Raw genomic sequence first — 15,233 nt, 5'->3', positions numbered from 1 at the left:
GAAAGATGGAGGAGAAAGAGTATATATAGTCTAGGGAGTCGAAGGGGTACACGGGCCTCGGCCCTTACTGTGCGTAGACAGGGGTGGCCGGATGTCCGGGCAACGGGCCGGATGTTCGGGGCTTCAGGAGAGGCCGGATGTCCGGGCTGGGGGCCGGATGTCCGGGCTGGGGGCCGGATGTCCGGGCTGGAGGGCAAAACTTCTGGATGTTCTGTAGCGTGGCGCCGGATGTCCGGGCTTTTGGCCGGATTTCCGGGCTGGGGCCGGATGTCCGGGCCCTGTAGGTTTGGCCGTCTGGGCTGCTGCTGCGGTGGATGCTCCAGGGGCCGGATGTCCGGGGTCATGGCCGGATGTCCGGGGCCTGGAAGGTGAACTTGCCCGTTTCCGTTGGTTCTCTTCATCCGTGAACTTGGCGGCTTGTCCGTCTTCACGTGCATCCTCGGGAGGGTCCTCTTGACACCTAATCATGCATAGCATATCGGACTTAGGTAGTAGCCATGTCTCGAGTGGATCATATGTGATATCACTAAGGAAGGAAGTCACCTCGTTTCGAGAGCTCTAGCTCGTGCTCGTGTCATAGGTCCTCTTGGCTCTTGATGAGACGATGGTAGGTCCATGGGGATGACCTTAGGATACTCCGCATCATCTCCCCTCCCTTGGGAAAGATCCGACCTCGGATCGAAATCCTCATCACCATGGTACGGGGATAGATCTTTGATGTTGAAGATGTCGCTCACGGAGTACTTGTCGCGTGGGATGTCGATCTTGTATGCGTTGTTGTTGTAGCGTGCAAGCACCTTGAAGGGTCCATCCGCTCGGGGTAGTAGCTTGACTTGCGTTCCTTGGGGAAGCGATCCTTGCGAAGGTGTAGCCACACAAGATCTCCAACATTGAACATCATGGGTTGCTTGTTGACGTTGAGCTTGGTCGCGAGTCGTTGTACTTGACGCTCGACGGTGTTTCTTGTATCTTCGTGCATCTTCTTGAGGAAGTTGACTCGGGCACTCGCGTCCATGTTTGTGCGCTCTTGTAGCGGTAGAGGTAGAATGTCCAATGGAGACAATGGGTTGAAGCCATAGACGACCTCGAAGGGGGACTTGCCGGTAGTCGAATGTCTTGCACGATTGTAGGTGTACTCGGCGATGGGTAGGCACTCCTCCCACTCCTTGATGTTCTTCTTTATCAACACGCATAGTAGAGTGGAGAGCGTGCGGTTGGTCACCTCCGTTTGGCCGTCGGTTTGTGGATGGTATGCCGAAGAGAACAAAAGCTTGATTCCGAGCTTGGAGCACAATGTCTTCCAAAAGTAACTCAAGAACTTGACGTCGCGGTCCGAGATAATCGTCTTTGGCACTCCATGAAGGCGCAAGATTTCCCTACAAAACAAATTTGCAACATGTGAAGCATCGTCTATCTTGTTGCAAGGAATGAAATGTGCCATCTTGGAGAATCGGTCCACAACAACAAAAACGGAATCCTTGCCATTTCGAGTTCTAGCCAAACCAAGCACAAAGTCCATGCTAATGTCTTCCCATGGGTGATATGGAATTGGAAGTGGCATATAGAGGCCATGAGATTGAGCTTTGGACTTAGCTTTGCGACATGTAGAGCATCAGTTGGTGAAGCGAGTGACGTCGCGGAACATCTTTGGCCAAAAGTAGTTCTTGGAGAGCGTAGCAAATGTCTTATCGCGTCCAAAGTGTCCCATGAGTCCGCCTCCATGAGATTCCTGCAAAATCAACAAGCGAAGAGAGGACTCGGGGATGCAAAGTTTGTTAGCTCTCATAAGATATCCATCTTTGATGTAGTATCGATCCCAAGAAGTATGCGTCAAACACTTGGCGTAAGGAATAGAAAATGTAGGATCATGCTCATACAAGTCTTTTATATGCTCAAATCTAATGACATTTAACTCAAGTTGATTAACAAGCATGCATATACGGGAAAGTGCATCCGCCACAACATTTTCCTTACCTTTAATATACTTGATGACATAAGGAAACGACTCAATGAACTCACTCCATTTAGCATGACGCTTGTTCAACTTAGTTTGACCCTTAAGGTATTTAAGCGTTTCATGGTCGGTATGGATGATGAACTCATGAGGGCATAGGTAATGTTCCCATTCATCCAAAACTCGCACCAAAGCATATAGCTCTTTGTCATAGATAGGGCAATTGAGTTGCGCTCCGGAGAGTTTCTCACTAAAATAAGCAATTGGGCGCTTCTCTTGCGTTAACACACCTCCTATGCCATTACCACTAGCATCGCAATGAATTTCGAAAGGTTTGTCAAAGTTGGGTAATGCAAGCACGGGAGCATGAGTAAGCAAATTCTTAAGCTCATTGAAAGCGATATCTTGAGATGTTCCCCAAACAAACGGTGCATTTTTCTTACTCAAAGCATGCAAAGGTGAAGCAATGGTGCTAAAATCCTTCACAAATCTGCGATAGAAACCGGCTAAACCAAGAAAACTACGCACTTGTTGCAAATTGGTTGGTTGGGGCCAAGTTTTAATAGCATTGATCTTAGATTCATCAACATGAACACCCTTAGAAGATACTACGAAACCCAAGAAAACAAGCTTATCAACACCAAATAGGCATTTTTCCATATTAGCATAAAGTTGCTCTTTTCGAAGAGTTTGTAGCACGGTGCGAAGGTGGGTGACATGCTCTTTGAGAGATTTGCTAAACACAAGGATATCATCAAAGTAGACAACAACAAATTCACCAATGTAAGGGCGAAACACGTAATGCATAAGACGCATGAAAGTACCGGGTGCTTCCGATAAACCCATAGGCATGACTAACCACTCATATAGACCAAACTTTGTTTTGAAAGCGGTTATCCATTCATCACCCTCTTGTATGCGGATTTGATAGTAACCACTTTTAAGATCAATTTTGGAAAATATAGTGGCACCGCAAAGTTCATCAAGGCGTGGAATGGGATACCTATAACGAACGGTGATAGCATTGATAGGTCTACAATCGGAACACATGCGAAAGCTACCGTCTTGTTTTGGCACAAGAATGACCGGTACGGCACAAGGACTCAAACTTTCACGCACATGTCCATGGTCTATGAGATGCTTTACTTGCCTTTGAATTTCTTTGGTTTCTTCGGGGTTGACGCGGTAGGGCGCTTTGTTTGGAAGCGGCGCTCCGGGGATGAGATCAATTCGGTGCTCAATGCCTCGTAGTGGAGGTAGACCCGGAGGTAGCTCATCGGGGAAAACATCTTGGAATTCCTGCAATAAAGAAGATAACACCAAAGGTAGATCGTGAGAGTTGTTAGTTTTTGGTGCCTCATCCTTGCACAATAGGACATAGTGTAGGACACTTGATGGGTTCTCACACACTTCTCTCATCTCACGTTTGGTGGCAAATAGGACTAAGTTTTTCTTGTCGCTCATCATGGAGGCACTCAATTTGGGCTTGTGGCGCTCACTCTCTTTTTGGTGGTTCACTCTCTCACTATTCTCTCCATGATAGGTGTTTTGCTTGTCGGCGAGCACTTGGCTTGGAGACATAGGACGTAGCACAAACTCTTTCCCTTTCATCTTGAAGCTATAGTGATTTGTACGCCCATTGTGAATGACACCTCGGTCAAATTGCCATGGCCGTCCAAGAAGGAGGTGGCACACGGTCATCGGAAGGACATCACACTCCAAAGTGTCTTCATAGGCGCCGATCTTGAAAGAGACTTGTACTCTCTGCTCGACTTGTATGGTGTCGGTGTCGCTTAGCCATTGAACCTTGTAGGGGTGCGGGTGCTTCATCTTGACCAATTGGAGTTTGGAGCATAGTTCTTCACTTGCCAAGTTATGGCAACTCTCTCCATCGATGATGACCTTGACGGACCGTCCATTAATGCCGGCCTTTGTGTGGAAGATATGGCATCTTTGATCTTCGTCTTGTTGATGTTGAAGAGTCAAGACCTTGGAGACAACAAGAGCGGGACTTGAGTCTTCGTCACAAAAGATGTGATCATCTTCTTCTTCATTGTTCACTTGTCGGTGCATGGCCACTTGCTCAAGAGCTTCCATTTCTCCTTCACTCATGGAGTCGTAGGTGCCGTCGTCGTTGAGGATCATGGTGCGCTTGTTTGTGCACTCGAAGGACTTGTGGCCCCGGCCTCCGCATGTGAAACATTTGATGGAAATTGTCTTGATGGTCTCATCGGTTGGAGTAGATGATGATGAAGCTTTCGGCTTGAAGTTGCTTGTAGTAGGAGGACGACTTGAGCTTGTCGAAGCTTTCTTGTAACTTGACTTGTCGCCATTGCTCGTGGTGGGAGTCGTCGAAGCTTGATTGTTGGAGAGGCCATAGGACTTGGATGAGAACTTGGCATACTTGAAGTCGTCTTGTACTTGCCGTTCCGCTTTGGTAGCTTGATGCACTAGCTCGATGAGGTTCGAGTATGGTTGGAAGTCGGCAATCTTCTTGATAGGGTGATTGAGTCCATTCAAGAAACGTGCCATAGTTTGCTCATCATCTTCTTTGACATTGGCTCGTATCATGGCAATCTCCATTTCCTTGTAGTACTCTTCAACTCTATTGGTTCCTAGCTTGAGTTGTTGGAGTTTCTTGAAGAGGTCGCGGTTGTAGTAGTTTGGCACGAATCGTGCTCTCATGACATTCTTCATTTGTGCCCAAGTGGTGATGGGCGGTTCACCTCTTGCCGCTCGGCGCTCAATGACTTGTTCCCACAAAATGAGGACGTAGTCTTGGAATTCGAGGGATGCCATTGCGATCTTCTTCTCTTCTTCGTAGTTGTGCAAGCGGAAGATTTTGTCAATCTTCAATGCCCATGATATGTACTCTTCGGGGTCATTGCTTCCGGTAAACTTGGGCATGGTGAACTTTAGCTTGCCATATCGTTGCTCTTCATTGTGTTGGGGTCGGGGATGATGACACCCATGTCGGTGAGGATTGGCAATCTCATGTCGCTCTTGGCGAGGAGGGTTGTATTCCTCATGTTGCTCTTGGTGAGGAGGGTTGTCTTCCTCATGATGCTCATGGCGAGGAGGTGGTCCATTGTCTTCTTGCTCTCGATGGACTTGACGTTCTTGTCTCGCATGAGGAGGTGTTTGTCGATCTTGACGAGGAACTTGTCGAGCTTGTCGAGGAGCTTGTCGATGCACATGTGCTTCGTAAATCCTTTCTTGAGCTTCGTCGCGAAGTGCTTCTTGATGTAGTCGAGCTTGTCGGCCTCGATTGGCTACGGCACGACTTGAGTCTTGAAGAGCACGTTGCGCCTCAAGTGCTTGAGCTTCACGTAGTTGTCGTTCTTGACGTTGCGCCTCGGCGTCTTGTGCATCTTGATGTTGTCGCGCTCGCTCCTCTTGTTCTTGTTGTCGTTGGCGTTGCCGTTCTTGTGCTTGTGCGAAAGCAGCTTGGTTGTGACGATGTCGATGCTCTTGAGAGTCGGTGTCGTGTAGAGGATTGCGGTTAGCTTGACAGTCTTGACGCGCGGCACGACGAAGAGTGTTCGATGTCGGTGTACTTGAACCGGAGATGGTGTCGTCGTAGTGTCGACTTGAGCGGCTCCGTCTTGACGAGGACGAAGTTGTGGAAGAGCGGACCATCATGGTTCGGATATCTTCTTTGAGGGAACTCATGGATGTGTCGAAGTAGTCTCTTGTATGTTGCTCGGATTGTCGTAGATCGGTGGCGAGGTTGTCGATGCGATCGCCCAAAGCAAGTTGTTCTTGATGCAAAGCTCGGTGTGCACCAAATAGTTGAGTCTTAGTGACGTAGGATGACATGTCGTCGTCTTGCTCCAAGAAGAGTGGATTGGTAGAAGTACTTGGCCTATCCATCATTCCAAACAAAGATATGTGAGTGGGAGAAAGAGAAGAACCAATACCAAATGTACCTTGACCGATGTTGAAAATGGATCAAAGATCACTCCAATGTGTAGCAAGGAAATAGCACAATTGGTATCGTTTCTTGTCGGTTCTCACACCTACACAAGTAAAAGCTTATGGTGGAGCTTGGTTAGGATGGTGGCACAAAATTTGATGCAATTGTAAGTGAGACTCAATAATGTTGGAAAAGATTCACAAATTTGCAAATGCAACAAGTAGACCAATAGCAAGATATGGTACACGGAAACACACACGCAAATAGTTAAGTGGGGTTGGGCAACCAAGGGTGAGCCAAAATGTGGAATCCACCAAGATGCTCTTGTTGCACAACACTAGAGAGACGCTAGCACGATTGCACAATAGGCGGATACGAACTTGTGCACAACCTACTAAGCAAAAATGCAACGACTTCTATCCCAAGTATGCTATATGTATGATGTTTCTATGCTTTGATCCAAGATGATCGAGTATGACAATCTTAATGTTGTATGATGCTATGGTTCTTGCTTATAAGCTCTTTGCTTATCGTTCCCTTTTGCTTAAAAGCTTGTTTGGCTCTTTGTTGTTTGAGCTCTTTTCTCATGCAATGCTTCACGAACCAAGATAGCAATTGTGTATGCGAAAACAACTTTTGTGACACAAGAGATGATACCAAGATATGCAACTCAATGATGGTATGTATGCTATGTGAAGTATGAACACTAATGTGCACAAGTCACGTTGCCGACAATACTCAAAGGCTAGTCTCGATGGGTAAGCTACGCAAAAGTAAGGACATGGGTTTATCAATGCCAATGCAAGAGAGTATGATGATATCGCTATACCAAGATGATATGAAGGTGAAGGTGATACCAATGTAGCCGTTCGTAGTAGTCCTTGGCGAAGATGAGCGGTGGTGATGTTGTTGCCGAACCGTACCTATATAGCTGAAACACAATAGGACACGGGAACCACAACTCAAATTCTCAAAACAAAACGGGTCAAAATTGTCGGAGTTGGTAGCGGGAAAGGCTATGGTGGTGCTATGCGGAAGTGGTGGTGTTATGCGGAAGTGTATGTGGGCTCCGGAACAAAATTGGACAAAAGTTAGGCGGTAAACGGAGTGGAGGATGGAGTTGATGCTGTCAGGGGCCGGATGTCCGGGCTGATGGCCGGATGTCCGGGCTGGTCGGGCTGGATGTCCGGACTCAGGATCCGTGGATGAACACCGCGTGGAGAGGTCAAATCCGGGGCAAAATTCGGACGATTTTGTGGATGAAAATTGGGGAAAAGATGGAGAAAAGCTAGATCTACCTGCAACACACGAAATCCGTGGATCAAATCCAACAAAACTTCATCACACCAACAAATCACAAAAAAAATTGGGGCTATTTTTGTGGGGCAATTTTCGGGTTAGGACGAAAAACAACAAAATCAAGCTAGAAAACAAAGCGAGGGGGCTCCGAAATCGTGATCAACGTGGCTCATGATACCAAGATGATGTAGGGTGGAATCCTAGATGGCCGATCTTTCATGAAAGGAGCGGATCCCAACTAAGAACACGAGGGGGAAACACGAGGGGAAAACACGAGAGAATCACTCAAACCAACAAGAACAATCACATGTGCCAGATCCTCGAAACATAAAGAGATACACGATCCAAATCCAACAAGGGACGATACATAGGTAACCGGTTTTTCTCCGAAAGGAGGTCTTGAAGGGGGCCACCCAAGAGGGGGTCTTGAATCCAACGTGGATCGTCTCCGAAGAGGGGCCGCAGTCTCTCTCGAGGAGGAGATCCGTATGGATGAGCAATGCTCTATCTCACATATGAGCTAAACCAATGCTAACCCTAGAAAGATGGAGGAGAAAGAGTATATATAGTCTAGGGAGTCGAAGGGGTACACGGGCCTCGGCCCTTACTGTGCGCAGACAGGGGTGGCCGGATGTCCGGGCGACGGGCCGGATGTCCGGGGTTTCAGGAGAGGCCGGATGTCCGGGCTGGGGGGCGGATATCCGGGCTGGAGGGCAAAACTTCTGGATGTTCTGTAGCGTGCCGCCGGATGTCCGGGCTTTTGGCCGGATTTCCGGGCTGGGGCTGGACGCCGGATGTCCGGGCCCTGTAGGTTTGGCCGTCTGGGCTGCTGCTGCGGTGGATGCTCCAGGGGCCGGATTTCCGGGGTCATGGCCGGATGTCCGGGGCCTGAAAGGTGAACTTGCCCGTTTCCGTTGGTTCTCTTCATCCGTGAACTTGACGGCTTGTCCGTCTTCACGTGCATCCTCGGGAGGCTCCTCTTGACACCTAATCATGCATAGCATATCGGACTTAGGTAGTAGCCATGTCTCGAGTGGATCATGTGTGATATCACTAAGGAAGGAAGTCACCTCGTTCTCGAGAGCTCTAGCTCTAGCTCGTGTCATAGGTCCTCTTGGCTTTTGATGAGACGATGGTAGGTCCATGGGGATGACCGTAGGATGCTCCGCATCAGTTAGAGATTTGGCTAGGGTTTGGGAATTGGAGAATATGATGGTGCGGGTTAATGTTTTGGGATTTACAAAGATAGGGGCATTTCAATGTAAATCTATTCTGAAAATTACTGAAGCGGGGGCTGTGTACAGGACGACATTGCGTGCCACGTGCCGCCACAGGAGAGATTACTTGTACAAAAATGAACCCGCATCAATCAACGGACAAGTGTCACTGCAAAGTTCAAGAGAACTGAACTGTATCCACTCATTACTTTGTCCACCCCAATACATGCTACACTGATTTAGTTTTAGAACACATTTCACACATCCTTTACTCAGCAGCCAGCTTTCGAAGATCCATCTTGACAAATGAACAGACAGTTAGGGGCAGAAAAGTACGTCCTGGATCCATACAGTATACACCAACAACTCCATGCAGCTAACCTTGTATCACTTTGGATGTGAAACAAAAAAGCTCGAAGAGCTAAAACTCAAGAGTAGCGACCAGATATAAGTAAGGGTATTATTTCCCATAAAAAAGAGTGCTGTACACAACACCTCCAAATGTCTGCTATTGTGATTTTTTCAGTGCTCAGTCACTCGCACTCGCCATACCAATCAGCTTCAGCATGTTCCGATCCTCCTTGAATCTCTCAAGGACCGTCCCCTTGACAAGCTCCGGCTTTTCGTCATTTGATCCCTTCACTTGTATCCCCCAACATTCAATAACTTCTGGTCTGAACCTGCCCGTGTTGGAAAGGGGAGGATTGGTGAATGTGCTGGAGGTAAATGAGTGCCCTTGATCGAAGCCTGCAGAGAGGAAAAGCCCAAAGTGATGTGGCTTCCCTCCAAAGCCGATGCCATTTGGAATGTTCTCAGAGGTGAAGTTCACAGCACACTGTCAAAATAAGCTAATTGTGAAAAATCGCTCCTACACCACTTCAAACTTGGGATGATGAATGACAATACATTCAGTAAATAAAGGGAGACAAGATAGGCCTACCCATTGCAAACTTTTGTTTGCTCCTGTAGGGCGAAATATGGACGGTTCGGGATATAACTTGAAAAGGAATGTCTTCATGTCACCATAAAAATCACTGTGCCTTTCCCATGGTTGTGATGCATATGCACCATAAACGGAACCTTCTGTATCTTTAATAACCAAAACAGTCTGTGCATCTCCATTCCTATAAAATAAGGAACATGCCAAGAATTATGAACGCAGTGAAAAATCTACACATAAAAGTCGCCATCATGGAATAAGCCGTCAAGCATGTTCACAGAATCTATATAGAGAACATCAGCGCAAGATATATTTTAGGTTTTTATTTATTTTCTGCCCTTAGTTGTAACACACTACTCATTTCTGCCCCTAAGTCGAAAAATGCTCTTTTGCCCTTCTGGCCTAAGAATCGAGCCTTGAAAATGACCAGAACATCAAAATATTCAATAGTACTCACGTTACATTGCCTAAGAAAGTGTTGAAGCTTTGTCCATGAAGAGAACTGTGATATAGAAGCTTCCACTCTTGCACATCATGTTGAGAGAAGCCACCTCCTATATGCCAAGCATACTCTTTATTTAAGAGTAGCAACTCGGAGGAGATGTTTTCTGGATAGTGAAGTAGAGGTACCTGGAAGCCGGCTCTGCCTACAAAATAGAACAACTCAACATAAGCATAAAAAATATAACATAAACATCCAGGTTAGGATTGGCTTTCATATTTCTACAATCAGATTTGAGAACAGAGGATACATGTTTTTATTAACTTCTGGTGGGGTATTGAAGACGGAAAGAAAAAATTGCATTGGAGATCATGGGACTGGTTATCATCACCAAAGTATGTGGGTGGAATGGGCTTTCGGGACATCTCCTCCGAGTTGCTACTCTTAAAGACCGAGCCTAAGTCATTATGTGCACAAGTTCTTAAAGGCCTATATTATCCAAATGGGGACTTCTGGACAGCAAAATGCCCAAGATCATCTTCATATGTTTGGCGCAGCATTATGCATGGCAAAAAACTTCTCCAGAGAGGACTACTGTGGAGAGTAGGTGATGGTAAGCACATCGACATTCTCAAGGATCATTGGATCCCGGGTATTATAACTGCCATTTTAACAACCTACTCGCCTGGTCTAGAGGATAGAAGAGTCATTATTTGATGTTGGAGAATGAGCACATGTGGAATGTAAATCTGATTAGGAACTTTTTCCCGGAAGAAATAGCAGAGAAAATTTTAAGCATTCCTATTAGCACAGTTGGTTGTAATGACTTCGCATCTTGGCCTTACTCCAAAAGTGGTGCTTATACTGTTAGATCAGCATATAACTTAATGAAATCTCACCAGTTTTGGATTAACCGAAGCCGTCCTGGTACAGGTTCATCTTCAAAACAAGATCATATGGAGAAGGTTTGGAAGAAACTCTGGACTATTCAGTGCCCAAACAAGATGAAGATTGTGCTATGGAGAATAGCACACAACTGCCTACCTACAGGATCCCAGCTACAGGTGCGTTCAATACCCACAAGGTATGATTGTTGTTTCTGCGGCCGAGAGGAAAACATTGAGCATTGTTTTCTACAGTGCCAGTATGTAAAAGAAATCTGGAGGGAATTAAAAAGCAATTATGGAATTTGTCTAAATGTTAAAAAAATTATTCATATTAGGCAATGGTTGCTGGACTGGATAGCTAAAGCGCCGTCCTTCCATTCTACGATTTTGGCGGTGGCCATGTGGCATATATGGGAGAACAGGAACAACCATCGTAACGGTGAGACACTGCTTAATCCTCTTCGTGTGGTGGGGAAAATCAAGGCCTATATTGAATTCATGAACTTATGTAATGACAACCCACCAAACTCCTACAGGCGTGAGACTTCTACATCAACTCAAAAATGGTCTCCGCCGCCGGAGGGCTGGTTGATGATCAACGTCGATGCTGCCATCTTCTCCCACTCGGGACGAGCTGGCTATGGAGTTGTAGTTCGAGATCATCTAGGAGCACCTGTGGCAGCATACCGAGGCTGTTTTGATCACACCCAAAGTCCTGAAGTGGCAGAAGCTCTTGCTGTTCGTCAGGCCTTAGTCCTTGCTAAAAATGCTGGATTTCAGAAGATTCAGGTAGCCTCTGATTGCTTGACGCTAATCAACAAGCTGCAAGGTACAGGCCTAGACAGATCCTCTATTGGTGCCATTGTCCAGGATATTAAATCTGCTGCTACTAAGTTTTTAGCTTGTGATTTTAATCATGTAAAACGTTGCTGTAATGAGGCAGCACATGTCCTTGCAAAATCTGCAGAATATAATGCTGAATCTAGCTGGTTTAATGTGTATCCTGATAAGATCAGGACCATTATATGTAATGAACAAGTCATGTATGAATGAAAGTGTGCTGCCCATTTTCAAAAAAAAAAAAATTTACTAAAAACATGCTAGAGTAACAAACATGTACTCCCTCCGTTCCTAAATATTTGTCTTTCTAGAGATTTCAATAAGTGACTACATATGGAGCAAAACGAATGAATCTACACTCTAAAATATGTCTATATACATCCGTATGTGGTAGTCCATTTGAAATCTCTAGAAAGACAAATATTTAGGAACGGAGGGAGTAGGTAAGAAAATGACACACAAGAGTGTGGACATGTGGTAGATCACTAATGGGGTGGGATAACAATGATGTTTCTAGGCTCGCTTGGAATAAATGAACACGAATACACAGACATATGGTCTCATAAATTTCAAAAAGAGAGGCTTTCTTGTACAGGCTGACAGGTCAATCTTTAAGTAAAGCCATAGACGCTTCCTATACCAAGGTCATCTGCAGCCATTGATCATCTTATTCCAGCAGAGTAGCCAACACCATGTGCCTTGTTGGCAACACTCACAGACCCGAGCAAGAAAAAGTTAGCAACTGCCTAGTACAAGGCCGCTGTCTGATATGCTGGTTACCATGTTAACAATGTGTTGCAGTCTGCTTTCAGGTTCACTCAGTTGCACGCTTTTGCTATCCCATTCAAACGGACATGTGGAATCACCTATGTATAGCACGTTTACTTAATTGGATCATTGATTGTTGAAGTGATTTCTTTAAATTGTGTTAGTAAAGACATATTGACATACTTTGCCTCTTGGCAACAGCATCATGTCTTCAATCTTCACCAACAGAAGTTTCAGATTCAGACTTACCCTAAAACAGGAAACAGTAGCAATATAAGCCTAGTGTACGTTTGCTCAAGTATGATCAGCACCAAAGTATATTTGAGAAAGATAGAGAGCTGAGATTTGTTGCTAGAAGTCTAGAACTGACAACAGTAGTACCTCAAGATTATTTACTTTTTATGGTCTTAAAACTCTGGTGAATGGTGATTTCACTATTTCAGACTAGTAGTACCTCAACAGCAGTAAATATTTGTCAACTAAGTGTCTTGCTTTTTTCATATACATAAGAGATACTCCCTCTAAAGAAATATAAGAACGTTTAGATCACTACTTTAGTGATCTAAACACTCTTATATTTCTTTACGGAGGGAGTACTTTGGTGCTCCAGAGCAGTGCGAGTGCAAAACAGCACAAACTTCACTTGCCTGTTGAGCGTGTCAGTAAAAGGCGAATTAGAGAGCCAGGAGGAACAGTTTAAAGAAAACGCCAGTTGTACTGCTCATATGTATATGGACTCAAGCAAGATCATATTTGACTATTAAAAGCATAATTATTCTAATGCACTAAATAGGAGCACACTTCTGTCATGATGCAGCTACAAGGAATACACATCTTTTTTTGGAAAATCTGCAGAATGGCAACACATACCTGAGTCAGGAGGCATTAACAAACTTCCAAGGAATTTCCTCAGTGATGGCATGACAATACACCAGTTTCTAAAGTCTGATAATGACATAGACTTCTCAGAGACCCCTTCAGCATCCTTTGAAAATACCGCAGAGTTGTGAAATGCTTCAAATGTACTCTTGTTTGAACCTTCCTTGGCTTCCTTATTATCTGCAAATATGGTTTCATGAATGGACGCCAATACAGCTTCCAGATCAGACCTGACAATGCATGAAAGAGAAAGCGTAGGAGTAAGTGGTTTGTCAAGTAAAACCTACAGTCCTGAATACAAATATCCAAGGACAGATACTCTGAAAAACCTACAGTCCTGAATACAGATATCTAATGACAGATACTGTGAAAAATATTTGGAAGTGGCAGCTTTTTTTACAAACATAAACAAAATCATCATCTAAGGAGTTAGATATTGGCAACTGACATACCGACATATCAGAAGAAGACTCAATTCTACCAGCACATTCAAGAAATACCTTGTTAAGATACTATCTCCCATCACATCGCACAGTTGAAAAATGAACTCATCGGCTTCATCTTTAGTTCCCCTTTCATATGTTGCCTACATGTTACAAAGAGATGGATATCAAACAATGGAACATAAAGGAAAAAACCTAGAGGCATATGGCATTCCCTAGCATTGGAAGGAATACTAAAGGATGAATTAGCATAGCAACTGAAGAACAATAAAACTGTTATCGGAAGTTTTTTTTCTTTCTGAAGACTTAAGGTTTATGCGATTGAAGTAGTGTGCATATGTATCCAACCAAGCTAATCGTGCAATAAAAAGAACCAATAGTGATCAGTTTCGATAAAACACCAACGACAACGACAAGATAGCAACTTAAAATCAGTCTAAAATCAAGCAGAGCATCCAGTATCATACTATGACATAGAAAGTAGAAACGTGTTTCTCCCTTTTCTTTTAACTTGTATTGCAGTACAAATGCAGCACTATACTAACAAATTTATCCAATCCACCACGACTTCCAAAAGGGAACTAACGAACTGAAGCAAGCGGTAATACAAGGGTACCAACTTTGGAGACGATCAAACCCTCGAAGGTGACTCCATCTTCCACGCTGCTCTCCTTCGCCACCAACTGGAATAGCCTATCGCCGAGCGCCCCACGTACCCCGAAATAATCCTGCATAAGATAGACCACTTCCCATCAGAAAACGGATTCCGGATCCACCCGAATCCAATCCCAGTTGCAAACTTTTACGGCTGCGAGCTCACAAGGAAAACGGGGCGGGATATGGCGCGCCCCCGGGTCCCCGACTGCGCAGCGAGCGAGGAGAAGTGCGCGCGCAGGTCGTCCAGCGCCTGCTTCGAGAAGGCCCTACGGAAAGTGGAGACGGAGCGATGAGATCACCACATGATGCTCGCAAATTGCTGCGGGGGTGAAGCAGCAGCTGCCGTGGCGGTCCCGGCGGTTCGAAGCTGTGGTACCTGGAGGCCATGACGAAGCTGGCAGAGGAGGCGGACGAGGGAGACGCCTGTGAGTTACCCATCGCCGCCGCCGGTGGGGGCGGCGCACGGTGCGGTGGCGCCGGGAAAGTCGGTGGCGAGCAGCGAACACCACAACCAGCTGCCAATTTTCCTTTTCCTTTGGAACGACAACTGCACGGCCCATCGCGCCACCAAGGGACGCTTTGTGCAGCGGCATTTCTTTTCCTTCCTAAATACTACTATATACTTATAAAGGTTAATAACTAATTCCTCAATGACCTGTTTGGTTACTTGCAACGATCTCAATCAGTCCAGCTGGATGCGATTTTCGAAGGTTTGACTTTGGAGGCACGTTTGATTGTGTGCAAATATTGTTGGGTCTGCATGACACGTTTTTTGAAGCACCTTCCGGTCTAGCTTTGGAGGCACGCTCGAATCAGCCGTTTTTTCAGAGTCAGGCCCGGCGATGCGAGGGATCAGATATGGGTGGTGCCGGTTTTTCCTAAAAATACATGGGTGGAGGAGGTTGCACGTGCGGGGAGACCCCGTGTTGGTTCCCGAAGTGGCGCCTTAACTCCTCTTACCCCTTTTTCACCTCTCTCTCTCTCTCTCTCT

General features: G+C 45.7%; 1 protein-coding gene across 1 annotated transcript; it reads right to left on the bottom strand.

Moving 5' to 3' along the window:
• Nucleotides 1-8,563: 8,563 nt before the first annotated feature.
• Nucleotides 8,564-14,836, bottom strand: LOC123120136 (MTOR-associated protein MEAK7). Its single transcript, XM_044540152.1, has 8 exons — nucleotides 14,619-14,836; nucleotides 14,406-14,508; nucleotides 14,206-14,313; nucleotides 13,643-13,728; nucleotides 13,134-13,372; nucleotides 9,784-9,973; nucleotides 9,327-9,510; nucleotides 8,564-9,221 (listed from the first exon to the last, which is right to left on the bottom strand). The coding sequence occupies exons 1-8, from the start codon at nucleotides 14,678-14,680 to the stop codon at nucleotides 8,916-8,918; spliced, it is 1,278 nt and encodes a 425-aa protein (XP_044396087.1). The 5' UTR covers nucleotides 14,681-14,836; the 3' UTR covers nucleotides 8,564-8,915.
• Between the last annotated feature and the right edge of the window lie 397 nt (nucleotides 14,837-15,233).

Source organism: Triticum aestivum, chromosome 5D (assembly GCF_018294505.1).
Source record: "Triticum aestivum cultivar Chinese Spring chromosome 5D, IWGSC CS RefSeq v2.1, whole genome shotgun sequence".
Taxonomy (NCBI): domain Eukaryota; kingdom Viridiplantae; phylum Streptophyta; class Magnoliopsida; order Poales; family Poaceae; genus Triticum; species Triticum aestivum.
Note: the sequence above shows the minus strand (reverse complement) of the source record. Positions and strands in the feature narration are given on the sequence as shown.